Raw genomic sequence first — 14837 nt, forward strand, 5'->3', positions numbered from 1 at the left:
GTTGGCCGCAGAGTGTTTTTCAGCCCTTACATCAGGACAGCTGGCTTCTCAGCGCTGGTTTACTCATATTAAAACAACAACAATAACAAGTGTGTGTCACCAGCTTGACATGGACACGTGTTTGTGTGTGTGTGTGTGTGTGTGTGTGTGTGTGTGTGTGTGTGTGTGCTCTCTCTCTCTCATGTCATCTCCATTTCTTTCTCCATCTTTCTCAGTCTGTTGCTCTCTCTCATGTTCAGCTACAACAACAACAAGAATGTCAACAGCTGGGAGTCCACACATGGCGCTCTCTCTCTCTCTCTCTCTCTCTCTCTCTCTCTCTCTCTCTCTCTCTCTCTCTCTCTCTCTCTCTCTTTGTTTTGATTCCAGTGTTATGGGGCCTAGTGGCGGCTCCAGATTACATGTTTGTAGCGCTCAGATGGCAGGTTGTATTTAAAGTCGGGCCAATAATAGACCAGGCGTGACTGAATCAACTCAGCTCACTTCATCCAGCCGCCTCATTCATGCAGCAGTGTTTACCTTTAAAAGTCAAAGGCTACAGCTAAACCTTGAACCCAAGGATGAAAGGGATGGAGGGAAGGTAAAACACGCATGTGTAAATTGAAAACCCATGAAACGTATACATATTCTGCACAGTCCCCTTGATACATTTATGGAAGTAACACATATTGATTACATTTTCAAACTGAGCGCTGATAGTGTTTTCATCTCTTCTATAGACATTAGAGCAACACAATCCTTAATATTTTGGATGCAGTTAATGACACATAAAACACTTAAAGATGAACATTTCTAAATTTGTAAGAATACATTTATAATTTAGTGTCCTTAAGATAAACAGTGGAACGTTATTTTCTGGTTAATGTGTGTGTCAATCTTCAGGTAATATTACTTGATTTATTTGGTTATTTAAAGTCACATGAGGAAGGAAGAGAGAAGGGGAAGCAAAGGCTTTTTTCAGGCTTTTGGTGGTAATGGTGGTTAACGCAAAGAGTTTTGTATGACATGCAAGGATTGAAATTTGCCTTGAGTCGGTTTGTGAGGCACATTGAGGTGGATTTTTGTTGCATTTATGGATAAAAATTTTGGCTGCAAATACAACTCTCATGATGTCCTAGTTGGTGAATCATGATATGAATTTGTTTATGTTCAATTCTGCGGTTAAGCCTCGGTCTGTGTTGGGAACTAAGTTGCTGTAAATATTTGCGACCCAAAATGTCAAAAGGTCAAAAGCCCTCAGGGGCTTGAAATAAAATCAGATAAAATTGAATTTGAGTTGTACTTCCACATGCTGCTTCTATTTTCTGCATCTTCCCTTCCCCCTGCTATTAGGTTTTCCTCTCGTCTTGTGGCACAGTTTGTACATCATCCATAGAAATTACTTACTGATGCCAAGTGGTAAATTTACTCAGCCTCATTTGAACTAGTCCTGTGGTTTTTAGAGGTAGTGCACATTTTCTCTTCTCCCACCCCCCCACCCCTCCTCCCCCCACTTGCCAGAAAACACAAGTGGATAATTTATGGTGCTTTTGGCAGGTCCCCTCGTGTGAGTTAAATATCACGGCTGTACTCTATTCTGTTTTCCCTTTTCTTTTTAAAGTCCTGAAGGTCTCATTTGATGGAACATTAGTGGTTGAACTCACTCCAGAGACATCTTTAAAAAAAAACACCGCCTTTCCCCTCCGAGCCATGGCTCAGCAACTGTTTCACTTTTGGCATTTCACGACATCTCATGGGTGCTGAACTTAGCAAAACCTCCAGCAGTGGGGCAGTGCCCTCAGGATTACAGGGCAACACACTGAAATGTTACTAAGTCCACTTTAGCTCATGTGCAAACTCAAAAGGATAGACCCAAAATCAGAAGAATCTCTTGGGTGCTTAGTGTGTAAGCTTTCCACTAGCTTCCCCATCTGGCAACAGAAATCAACATCTTTTATTCAAAATCTGTGACAGATATGTTTTAGTCACAAATGTTTTTTTTTTGTTGTTGCTAAAACTGGTGCATGGATCTATTTGACACTAGGAATGCACCGATTCAATATGCCGGATGGGTAATCGTGCTGATACTGACCTGATTAAGTGGATCAGCTATCGGCCATGACGTGACCAATCCACATTAAATACAGTTTCCTTGTTTCCGCTGTCAGTTACATTCATTCAGTCATGACCAGCCTCTGACTCAGTTTTTAGTGCCTCAGCAATTCCTGGCCTCATGTTGCCATACATGAAAAGGATTTCAATAAGTTCCATGCAGTGAGGAAGTGTTAGACAAATTCTAAATTTGGGTTTGGGTTGGGTAGAACTGGTATGGAAATGGTACTCTCTATTGGCTAAAATCTTGATTTGAGGTAATCAGAATTTGTTTTGGGAGAGAAACAGTTGAATCGACACATCTCTATCTGCAACTCATGTATTGACACACTTTATGTAGATGAATCCCATACACGTACTACAGTGTCATCTTCATTCATTGATACACTTTATTGACACTTTTAAGAATGTGAGTTGAGTAAATGATCCCCGTTGTTCCCCATTTCCCTTCATTTCTCTCGGGGTGAACAAGTATTTCTTTCAAGTAAAAGGGCAGAGAGTTTATGCAGAGTAGGGAGCCATTGCAGCTGAAGTTTGGGACCAATTTTACTGACACACTCTGAGGTTAGATGGGGAGAAATCAATAGCATTGGCAAGCTCGCAGGCAGGCACTCTCTCTTACTTTGTAACACTGTCACGCTGGTGGTTTAAAAGAACAGCATTGTGCTGACATAACTGGGGAGGTTGTGGCTAAAATGACAGGCCTCACCTCGTGTGCGTTTGTGCCTAAAAGCTAGTATATGTGTGTATGTGTGTTTGCCTTTTATCTATCTGTGCATGTATGTTTCTGTATGTATGTAGAGTCTTTTTTCATGGCAAGTATGTCTGAAAGGTTTTATTTTGACTCTGTTGAGGTTACTCCTTTACTTTGGTTTATTCGCCCAGTTGACAATAATGCAATCTGAGCTTGGATGCCGTAACTGAGAGACCTGAAAAATGCAGGTCGCTATGTTCTTCCAGGTGAACTGTGATGCTGGTTTGTAGGAGTGAGAACATAATCCTAACCTGCTATGGGAAATAACCTCAAAACACAGTGTTCACAGGTATAAGAAAACAAAAGTGGACATATGATGTTCTTAGTCGAGGCTGTGGGTGACTGTTGTTCAATTCTAGACTTAAAAAAAAAATAAAAAATCTTTAAGTTTATCTGCTGTACTGAGTCAAACCATTATAGTTTCATTTAACATAAGGGCACAGGTGTGTGAGGTAATGCTGAAACCATCAATTTTTTTATCAGTGCACAAGCACAGACATGCAGGATCGGCCTTGCTCCAACAAAGTCATAAACACTCCCGTCTTCCTTTCCCACAGGGTGACGTACAACTGTTTAAGTGTCACCTGTATCTGCAACAATAACTGAGCCAGACAATAGGAAAGGTCTCTGTAAGTCATATGACAAAAGCTCTTCCTGTAGTAAGAATTCGAAGAAAAGTTTTTAATGTCCCCTAGAGAAGGTGACTCAGATGATTGAAAATATGCGTGGGGAAAATATCTTTTTGTTCACCAGCCACCAAATAGTAAAGTTTAAGAAAGTAGGCTACTCTTTCCAGGAAGCATCTGCCCTTGATGTAATGTCCTTCTGCACGGCATGTCATCCAGACTAATCCAGTCCTGTGGAAGCAACTAAGAGACTATTTCTCAGCAACAACCATTAAACTCTAACCTTTACAACAGAGAAGGTTGAAACATTTCCATGTCAGACATTTTTGTTACTTTACGTAAGTGGCCATGTTTTACTACTTTCACCACTCTCGCTTTGACTTGGTCATCAAAGTGCTGGCCAAGCCCAGTCTGAATGTCAACTTTATTCTCTCAACACCACTGCAGTTCCCTTTTTTAGATTTTGGAGCAGGCACAGAAACCTTTCCTCATTTCTCTGATTGGATCACATTTTTTTTCCACCATCTTGCCTGTCAGTGATTTTAGTCAGGTAGATGATGTATATGTGTGCTATTTTTCACCCTGGAGGCAAATGTGCTGTAACTGCAATGATGTAATGTCATTTTGAAGGTCCATCTGATTTCCTGTCTTTGGGTTGAAGTGGGAGTATTCAGTCACGCCACAGCTGCTAAAAAACACACTTGACGTGTGATGTTGTTTTTCTGCTGCAGATGTTTGCCGAAATATTAATGATACGATCCACTTTAGGCTGCAGGATTAATCTGTTCAGATGGTGGAGGTCAAATCCCTGCTGTCATAATCTTCTTGGGAACACAAACTGTAGAGCAGATGACTGCTAGAGTGTGTGTGTGTGTGTGTGTGTGTGTGTGTGTGTGTGTGTGTGTGTGTGTGTGTGTGTGTGTGTGTGTGTGTGTGTGTGTGTGTGTGTGTGTGTGTGTGTGTGTGTGTGGTTATGCTCATGTGCTTTTGATACCTTTCATTCCAAAACACTACAAATCTGTTGTGTTGAAAGATTGTGTGAAATAAGGTTTTTAGCTTTTTTTTTTTTTTTTAGCTAATACGATTTTTTACAAATGTATCAGCTACATAGCCAGATATTAACCTCAGGAGCTGGTGGAAACCAAAACAGAGCAAGGAGAGACAATATTGGACATTCATCAGGTGGCCAGAAACACAACTCCAAATATGAATATTGTTTTTGATCTGCTGGACAAGTTCAATTGTGTCTGCTGATGGGATTTTCATTCATGTTAGTTGCCATTTTGTAAGAGCAACCAGTCTCAAGCTAGCAATAATCTTCCAGCACAGACCAAAAAACAAAAACTTTTCTAGTCGAGTCAGGAACACAGAAACTGCCTGAGGGTCAAGAGTCTCTGCTCTGGCTCCAATAAAAAGTCTTTGGAGCACTGCGGCTTCAATGTCAAAGTGATGGCACAACACTCTTTGAAACAGAAATGCCCAGAAAAACAACAACAACAACTGAAAGAAAAGAAAAAAACCTGACCCACCACTGTCAGACATCCGCAACAGGCCGGTTTCCACAGCAACCTTGCCACTAGGGACTGAGGAATGTCTGGCTAGGGTTCAGAATCAGCGGTGCTCCGGGACTGTATGTGTCCTGACACAGGGGGTTGCTCCACTTTTAACAAAACACCCCCACATGGGCATTAAAACCAAAGGCCTCAACTGCATTCGCATAACAGAGACAAGGGGAAGTTAAGTGTCAAAGATGTTTTGTGCACAGCTCGATTGGGAACGTGTTGACTGTTGCATGAGCAATGAGATGAAAAAAAGGCATGCATATTGGATGTTGCCCTGCAATAGGAGTCATCGCATGGAAATAGTTTTATGACCTATTTTCACTCTCAGGCTGTGCTGATTTTGCCACAGATTCCCATCACTGGTTTTGAATTTCCGCCAGGAAGTTAAAGTGGACTCAGAGTCTGGTGACAAATATAACCCTTAAGGCGTGGCAGACACAAACTGTAACTGCAGGAGATGCACACTACACACTGGGATTTTGATGAATTAGTTCATAAAGATTTAAATACTATTAATTTAAACTGGTATAAGGCTGGTTGACCAGATGGAGAAAACATAATTAAAATGTTTAGGATTTTCTATTTCTTTCCTTATTTTTTGGGCATTTTTAAGCCTATATTGACAGACAGCTGACGAAATGACAGGGGGGAGAGAGAGAGAGAGAGAGGGGGGGGGGGGGAAGGACATTCAGCAAAGGGCTGTAGGTCGGGGTCGAACCCAGGCCCGCTGCGTCGAGGAGTAAACCTCTATATATGGGCGCCCGCTCTAACAACTGAGCTATCCGGGCATTCAGGATTTTCTTTTTCAACAGTTGTTCATTATCTTTCTACAGTATGTCAGAACACTTCATCATGTATTACTCTGTATTACCAGAAGGGAAAGATGAGTGTGCCCCCTGAGAGGTAAACAAACTTATTAATATGTTGAGCATATACAGTGCTGCTCATAAGTATTGGAACCCCTGCTACAGTTGACTAAAAAGAGGAATAAAAAAATCATCTTTTGGAAATTGATCTTAATGCCTTGATTGAAAAGATTTTGGAAAAATCCAACCTTTGAGAACACCAATTTTCTTTGTGAATGAATAATGTATCATAAATAAATAAATGTTCTTCCTTAAAATACAGGGGGCATAAGTATATACACCCCTATATGATTTTTTATTCCTCTTTTTAGTCAACTTTAGTCATTGCTCATGAGCAGCACTGTAAATACACTATTACAGTATCTTGTGTGCTGTTACACTGTAGCCTGGGTTTGACTGTAGCTGTATTATTAATATAACATGTCTGCAATAGCTGCATCGCCGTTAGCATCATCACATTCAAACTGACACTGAGAAGTCTTGTGATTTCTGTTAGAACGTTTGATTTATGAGCTGTTTCATGATGATTTGCTTTGAAGGAGAGTTAAAGCATGAAGTCTTACAGTGCTTTATGTGACGCAACGCAGCCAACTGTGTGTGTATCTGGTCTTGCATAGGAGCATGTTACCATATACTGTAATGTGTCTGTGGATTCAACAGATAACTGTAGTCTGGACCTGAGGATTAGTCACACACACACTCTCTCTCTCTCCAAGTCAAGCAGCCAATCGTAACGCAGGCTGCGAGCTAGCCGGACGGCCAATCCTGACTCAGCTTGTTGGCAAAGCCAACCTATCCTGATCTAGCTTGGTAGAGCGCTTTGAGGACGATTCAGATTGACACCAGAGGAGCATGTCTAATCTGTGATTAACACGTCTCCCTCTTTATTCCCTCTTCCTGTCTCTCTTAATGTTCCCATATTTTTTTACTCTTTCATCCCTATCTCCACTAATCCCCTGCTCTCTCTTCTCCCTCCAACTCTAATCTGTCTCACCATCATCTCTTCCTGTCTTTTCATTTGTTTTAGATATCATTACAGTTCAAGAAAGTTAAAGCGCCATCTTCAAAATGAAATAAATGATCTTTTTCTTATTTCCAGTTAAAGCTGCATAATACCTGTCCAATCTTGTAACTCAAAGTTCTCAGAGGCATGGATTTCATGTATAGCATACAAATATTGGGTATTGTTCATTTTCAGGTGTGATGCTTTATAAAAAATTATCAAATGAATATTAATCCAAATAGCCTTTTTGATGTTGGAAAAATTGCTTTTTGCAATTAGAGAAATCTGAAGGTTCAGTTTCTATAGTTTTTGACACATCAAATAATTTCTTCTCAACTCTTTCTGTCTTCTCTTCTCTTCCAGGCCTTCAAGGAGGAGTTGGAGAGTCTGATCCAGGAGCAGCAGCGGAAGGGGAACAACCCCACCGGCCTGCTGGCCCTCAGACAGATCGCGGACTTCTTCATGGCCAGCTCTGTGGCTGGCTTCAACACCTCCCCCCTCAGTAAGTGCTCATAGTGCTGTGGCACTTTACCCTGGGCAACCAGACACTAACATTTAGCAGAACATGCCATCCTTGCCCAAAGTGCAACTTCTTTGCACTGCACTGAAAAACAAAACACAGCATCAATATTTGAAGAGAGGAGATCCATATTCAAACATTAAGCTTTGTGTGCTTAAGGGCATAAATACCCCAAGACAACCCAACCCCAGACTCCGGAAGAGCTACGCATACTTCTCTAGTTTTTTTGATCTTGGAGTTCTGTCCAGGAGCCCATATGTGAAGTCTGCTTTCAATCACAGTGCTGGAATGCACAACTAATGCAGAGTTACATGTCACAGGCAATATAGTGGTTCAGTTCAGCATTAACCGATAATCAAGGAATCTTAGAAAGAAGGAAGAGCCATACGTCATTAGAATTTTGCATGGGTGCCAGACTTTGGTTTGTTCTATTGAAGTTAATGGGGCAGGCATGACCAGGCCCACTATAACCCATCATATCTGTGTTGTTTCACCTTTAAGTGAAAAATGATTCCACAACATAAAACACTTTACCTGATTGATTTTTCTTTTGTCTAACTGTGTGCGTTTGTTTTTCTTGTTATTGGTCTCCAAACAGATCATGGCTCTTTTCAGCAGCTGCATATAGCTCAACTAAAGCCCCTGTTTGGTCTAAGATAGCTGCTACATCATGATACATGACCAAACGGGGCAGGTCCGACACATAACTAATGACATTGATTAAGCTAGAGAGGCTGTAGCTAACATTTGCTATCACTCACCAACATGACAGTCTGTTTCTTTTACACCTTCACAAGGATTATTTCTTACTAACGGGATTTATCTCCAAATTAATGTAGGACCTCTCAACAGAGATATTGCTGGCTGACGTTAGCTAAACAAAGTTGGCGATTAGCATCACCTCCTGACAAACATAGGAAACATTATCAGTAGAGCTGGCATGTTAGCCCTCTTGAATTGTATAAAATATTTTTTAACAGTATGATGGTTGATTAGTTATTGATAATGCTCTATTACAATCAAATATATGTAGAATGCTACAGGCTTGGCACCACTGACGTATGTGATGAGTAATGGCCCTTCCTTCTTTATAAGATTCCTTGCCCATAGTTAGGAAGTGTAAGAGGCCTTGGCAGTAAACAAAGTATAAAGGTTGGAGTTTACATCACCTCAGTTGTTTCATGTGGAGCCAGATGTGTCAGATACATAATAAAAAAAAAAAAAAAGACAGATGTTGACAGTGGCCCTGTTTGGCTGTTGTTGTCTTCGTTAGGAAGAGAGGATAAAAGTGTAATTTTAATACGACTTGTACTATTTTCTTTAATGCATATTATATTTTTTCCCTTTAACTCTGATAATTCCATTGTTTAGGTCTGGGGATGGTCACTCCCATCAACGACATGTATGGAATGGAATCCAGCACGATGGTGAAAGGCGAGAAGCTGACCCGCTGTAAACTGGCCAGCCTTCACAGAGTGGTGGACCTGTTCAGCTGGGCCCACTTCCCCAGCTCCTACATCACAGTAAGACGCCACACCAAGAGCACGACTGCATTCAAAAATTGAATCGATGAACTAACTAATCAATGAATTGTCCGGATTCCCATTTTACTTTGACAAATAGCAGCATGCTAAAACAAATAAAAGACAGATTTCCTTTTGACTTGTCACTCACTTGACTTTTGACCAGAAAGAATAAGAATAGTCTATCCTTACTAAGGGCTGTATTATTATTATTTTATTTTTCCCAAAGTTCAACTTGGTTGCTGCCAAATTTCAGTAAAAAAGTGATTTGACTTTTTCTTGTCTTAGGCTCGAGTCAGTAAAGAGCAAGACCACATCCTCATCATCCCCAGAGGACTGTCATTCTCTGAGGCGTCTGCATCAAACCTGGTAAGAGACATGAGAAGCCGTGGACCCTTCCCAATGTTATTTAGTTATATATATATATATATATATATATATATATATATATATATATATATATATATATATATACACACACACACTTGATGAGGTGAGGTAATTTCACTTTACTGGATAAAAATATAATCTTTTAATTTTATTTTCAGATGATTGTCAGTTAAACGAAAAACAGACATTTTCATTTTAGTGTTTGTGTAACTTTGCAATTGAAACACAAAGAAATAAGAAACCCACAGCAAAGAGACTATTTAGGAATTGATTTTAAAGCTTAACTTTGACTTTAGAAAACCCTTGGTTAGAGTGAAACAAATAACATTGTGACCTTGTCTGTGCATGTTTGCCAACAGTGCTCTGATTATTAAGGTTTCAGCCTTCATTGGACAGGGCTAATGCTTTTCCACTTAATCAGACATTTACTTCCTTTAATTTGCTTCCTGGAATTGTATGAAGGGGAAAATATTAGACAAACCTAATTTCAGTGTTCAGTGTGGTCTTCACATCACCACAAAGGACTTGCCTCTCTCTCTCTCTCTCTCTCTCTCTCTCTCTCTCTCTCTCTCTCTCTCTCTCTCGCTTTCACAACAAGTCAGCTAATATTGTGGTTTAGGTTGTTTGTCTGCACACAGCACAGTGTGTGCATGCTGTGTCAATAGATGTGCAATAATGTGTGCCTGCCTTACATTTTAACTCCCTCTAATTCAGTTTCTATTTCCATCTGTTTGTCTGTCTCCTCTTGCTCTACTTGTTTTTTTCGGCTCATTCCAATTTATCAGACACAAATAATTTGTTTTTTCTCAGTATTAAAAACAAGCTATGGCACCCTGATTTGTGGTATTAATAACAGAATGTATGCCATGAATAGTTTTGTGACATACAGTACTTAATAACCTGAATAAATTAATGACGTACAGTATACTTGGCGTGACCAGCCAGCCAGAGGATCGTTTAGATTTGTTGCACAAAAAGCACATCAACATTCATTTTTCTCTGGAAAATACTGTATATGTCAACTCCAACTTTAGGTGTTTCCATATTTAAAACACTAATTGTGCTTTAAAGTATATTTTTGTCTTTTGGTTTAATCCATAAAATATGGCAAACTTGCCCCATAGTAGTACATTCATGAAATGTCTTTCATGTTTCTGGTGGATGTGGTTTGTTTGATATTCAGACAGGAATATTTATGTGCGTATAGCAAACAAAGCCACATAACTCCCCCACAATTTATTTTTTATGTTTTGTGACTTTACCAAAGTTTGCATAAAAGTCACTCGGCACTTGATCTCTCCTCTGTTCTCTCTGCTTTGTGTACCTCTGTCCTACTTTATCTTCAATACCTGTGCAAACATACACACACCTGTGTAATGTGGCTGCAGGTATGGGTCGACAGCTGGATCTAGTAGCAATATTGCCGACAGACAGATTCCACTGTTTGACCTGCAGGAGCGGTTGGCAGGCAGAGAATCTCAGCTGAAGTTTAGTTCCAGCTGATCCAAAGAGAGTGAAGGCAAGGCAAGCCAAGGCAACTTTTTTTGTATAGCACATTTCAGCAACAGGGCAATTTGAAGTGCTTTACATAAAACGAAAGTTAAAAACAATTAAAAATATAAAAGCAGGTGAAATACAAGATTTTCAGACGCTAGTACGCGGCAACGCGTAAGCCCTCGCTCTATACGCGTAATCCACCCGCAATCCTTGCCGTTCCCAAAATTGGCCGGTATACCAATGCAGTTTTCACTTAACTATGCGAAATGTTTTGGTGTCGTAGTGACTGAAGGAATGACTCACCTTGTGCCACTGGGAAAAGTCAACACTGTCCAGGTTTAATAGCTCATAATGACAATTTTTGCTAACAGCTACTAATTGTACAAACCATTTAAGACAGGGGTGAAAGGCAAAATCATTTTTAGTGCGTCTGGACCACATCCATCTTTTCTATTCAGTTCAATTTTATTTATAGTGTCAAATTATAACAAGAGTTATCTCAAGACACTTTACAGATAGATTAGGTCTAGACCACACTCTATTTACAAAGACCCAACAATTCCAGTAATTCCCCCAAGAGCAAGCATTTAGTGCGACAGTGGCGAGGAAAAACTCCCTTTTAGGCAGAAACCTCAAGTGGTGAGGAAAACTTACTTTTAGGGAGAAACCTTGGACAGACCCAGGCTCTTGGTAAGCGGTGTATGATAAACCGTGGCAATTATCGTCACAATAAACAGAAATGGAATTATGACTAGAAATAGTAGTTGTAGTAGTTCATGGCGTAGCAGGGCACTGCAGGGAGTTACAGGGTGTAGCAGGGCACTGCAGGGAGTTACAGGGTGTAGCAGGGCACTGCAGGGCGTAGCAGGGCATAGCAGGATGTAGCAGAGCGTAGCAAGACATAGCAGGGCAGGGCATAGCAGGATGTAGCAGAGCGTAGCAAGACATAGCAGGGCACTGCAGGGTGTAGTAGGGCATAGCAGGGCGCAGAGCAGGACCACGGCGACAGCTGCAACCAATATTCGGGTGCACCCCTAATCCAAGGAAACCTGCGCCGCGAAAAAATAACGACTCCGTGGAATAAGCTTCTGTGGTTGTCTGTATGAGTGCGATGACAACAACATTGCAGCTGTTAGGAAACGTAACGAAATGATGTTGTCTGGCACCATCAGATTGCCCTGACTGTGATTTAGTCTGTTTGTGTTTTGATGGCAGTCTGTCGCTGCTGGGTTTCTCTCTTCTCTTTAACCTCCTCCTCTTCTTCTTCTTCTTCCTCTTCTTCTTCTTCTCTTTCAGCCTGTTTTGATCCAGGGATCTCTATAGTTACATGGTCGAGTTCAAGTGTTTAGAGAGCAAACCGGTTGATTAAGTGGAAGTTATCCAAAATAAAGAGTTTGGGAGGTCATTCTGGGGTGAGCTGGGTGGAGGCTGTAGCATCGGAGAAAGGCTGGAGTTTAGTTTCCATCTGCCTCTCCCTCTCAATCTGTCTGCTGGAGCTCTGAGGTGAAGGTGGGGTCATTTGAGTTTTTGTTTCGTCCATTACATTCATCTTTTAAACTAAACAGTTTGGTGTCACTACAATGATAGAGGTGGACCTTGCATCACAAGGTCAGAAGGTAAAAATCTTGAATATGTAATTTTCAGTTGCCCACACTTCTTCCTCATGGCACTTATCATATACCTTCTATTCAGCCGAATCACATTTCAGATTCTTTCTGACACGCCCTTTGACATCTTTTTATAATTAGAAGTGCTATGTTTGTCGAAGGGCCTCTCAGCAGTAGGGCAAGGGTGTTACCAACGGTGTGAGGGAGTTGCATTATGAAGATCGTGACAGGGTGAACTGAAACTGTCCCTGACATGTGATTTAAACCAATCGATGTTCGATCGCCTGACAGCTGGCTGTGGCTGTGTGTGGAGACAAAGATGGCGGTAGTTAGTTACGCTCGGCTGGTGCCATTCACTTTCCTCTGCTGGATGAAAGATCAATAGACGGTCATCCATCCAAACATCCATGTGGCTATTAAAAAGGCAGAGCAGCACTCAGGCAATGTCTGATTTTTTTTTTATTTATTTTTTTAGCCCGAGTTGACCAAGAGATACCAGCAAGTTGTGGACTCCACCCTGCTGTTTTTATTTTTTAAATAACATTGTGTTTTTGTTCTAATACCAAAAAATATGTTACTTTGTAGACATAGATATGTTCCACACTTTTTTGTAGGTAAAGCCAAGCTCACTAATGCATTAGTTTCTGATGTTGATAATATAATTATGCAAGCGCTAAAATTGTGAAAATTGGTGATGAATTACCATTTAAGTATTGTTTATTTTAAATTTTTTATGCAATTTAAATAATGTTGGTATGAGGCTGCTCCTGTGGAACATTATGTTTTTTACAGGTGATTCAGAGGAAGGAGCCTGTGTGTCTTTAAAGACCTTCACAGAAATGCCTTTTTACCTTTATTTTATCAGTGAAGTATTTTTTCGATGTACCACCATTTGTAATTCAGGCTTCTGGTTTCCTGTTGCACTAGTTTTATGCTAAGGAGGCTGGTAAGGGCATTGTGCAGACACTGCTTTCCCGAATTTCACTGCAGCAACCCTTCCCTGGTTCCCTTGTTTCTCCAGGGAACCCAATTCTTCTGAAGGAAGGAGCAAAGTGCAGCCCACGTGAAGCGCATGGTTAAAAAATGAGACTCTACATATTTAGCTAAACTGGGTGTCTTTCATTAGCTTCAGAATGGATGATGGATGCCCTTTGCTGTTGTCATAACACACACTTACAACTTTGTATTGTGAAAGAGAAATGTGAGCTTGTAGGTTCTGGTTTGTATCACAGAACACTTTGTACAAGGTCTGCAGGCAAAGCTGTGTTTGCCGTTTGTTATTAGCTTTCACAGCGAGGACCGACATCTGCAGTCAGTTGCTCTTTCTTCAGGTTTTATACCTCAGTCTCTTTGTCCAGTTATCTGTCTTCATTTTCTCTGGTTATCTAACTCTTCCCTCCAGGTCTCTGCCTCTATCTTTTCCTCCATCACTCTTCTCTCCCATCCTGTAATCTAATAACTGCTAACTGGCTGGTAATGAAGTTGTCATAGTAAAGGACATGATGTCAGCCCTTGACTATATTATGTTTCCTGGTAATGCTCCAATTCATTTCTTGGAGAAGAGTGGATAGAGAGGATATATCGTTGATAATGTGATTTCTGTCATTAATGCTGATTGATTGTGACTTGTGTTTATGTCTTCTTAGTTAATGCATCAGCTCTGTGTTTATGTGTGAGGGGGTGGATCTGGTTATGTCCGTCTCTAGATGTGCTTTAGTGCCTGGGCATATTCGATTACAGTGATCAGTTCACGGTTAGTTATCCAGTATGTGTCCCTTCAGCCTCATCATATTCCCTCTCCCCCTTTCTTAGGAGAGCCGTTTAGATGATGCTGCTGTGACGTTTTCAGCTTGTGTTTGAGTGCCTTTTGCACCAGTTAAAAAAAGGGGAAAAGTTTAGGGTATTAACAGCTTTACGTTCACTGACTTTGTCTCCTCCAACTTTGTTTCCCCAGGTGAAGGTCAACATCATCGGGGAAGTGATCGAGCAGGGCTCCACCAACCTGAGGATCGACCCCCAAGGTTTCAGCCCCCACGCTGCCATCTACTCCATGCGTCCAGACATCCGCTGCATCATACATGTGCACACTCCAGCCACGGCTGCTGTGAGTTGACGCAGATGATTGTCAAAGCTCCCGATTAACCTGCAGAACACCTGACGCTCTTTTTGACAGGGAACGTGATAATCAAATGTTGGACTCTGAGTTGAGTTGTTTCAGGGGGGGGGGTTAGAAATTTGAATGGTGTATTATATCCAGTGTTGGGCAAGTTACTTCCAAAATGTAATACATTATAGATTACTAGTTACTGTCATTTGAGAGTAATTAGTTATATTACAATATTACTGTCTCTGAATTGTAATGCTTTACATTACTTTTGCGTTACTTTTAACAAAATAA

At 40.8% G+C, this 14837-nt stretch overlaps 1 protein-coding gene across 8 annotated transcripts in view; it reads left to right on the forward strand.

Annotated features, from left to right (window-relative positions):
* The window catches only part of add3a (adducin 3 (gamma) a), a 112147-nt gene that overhangs the window by 78247 nt on the left and 19063 nt on the right, over nt 1-14837 (forward strand). For all 8 annotated transcript variants that reach the window (XM_039780467.1, XM_039780397.1, XM_039780623.1 and 5 more), the window contains 4 exons: nt 7266-7404; nt 8794-8945; nt 9234-9314; nt 14394-14543. In XM_039780467.1, coding sequence (XP_039636401.1) covers nt 7266-7404; nt 8794-8945; nt 9234-9314; nt 14394-14543 — 522 coding nt within the window. The remainder of the gene's footprint in view (nt 1-7265; nt 7405-8793; nt 8946-9233; nt 9315-14393; nt 14544-14837) is intronic.

The sequence above is a fragment of the Perca fluviatilis genome, chromosome 1 (genome assembly GCF_010015445.1).
Source record: "Perca fluviatilis chromosome 1, GENO_Pfluv_1.0, whole genome shotgun sequence".
NCBI classification, from domain to species: domain Eukaryota; kingdom Metazoa; phylum Chordata; class Actinopteri; order Perciformes; family Percidae; genus Perca; species Perca fluviatilis.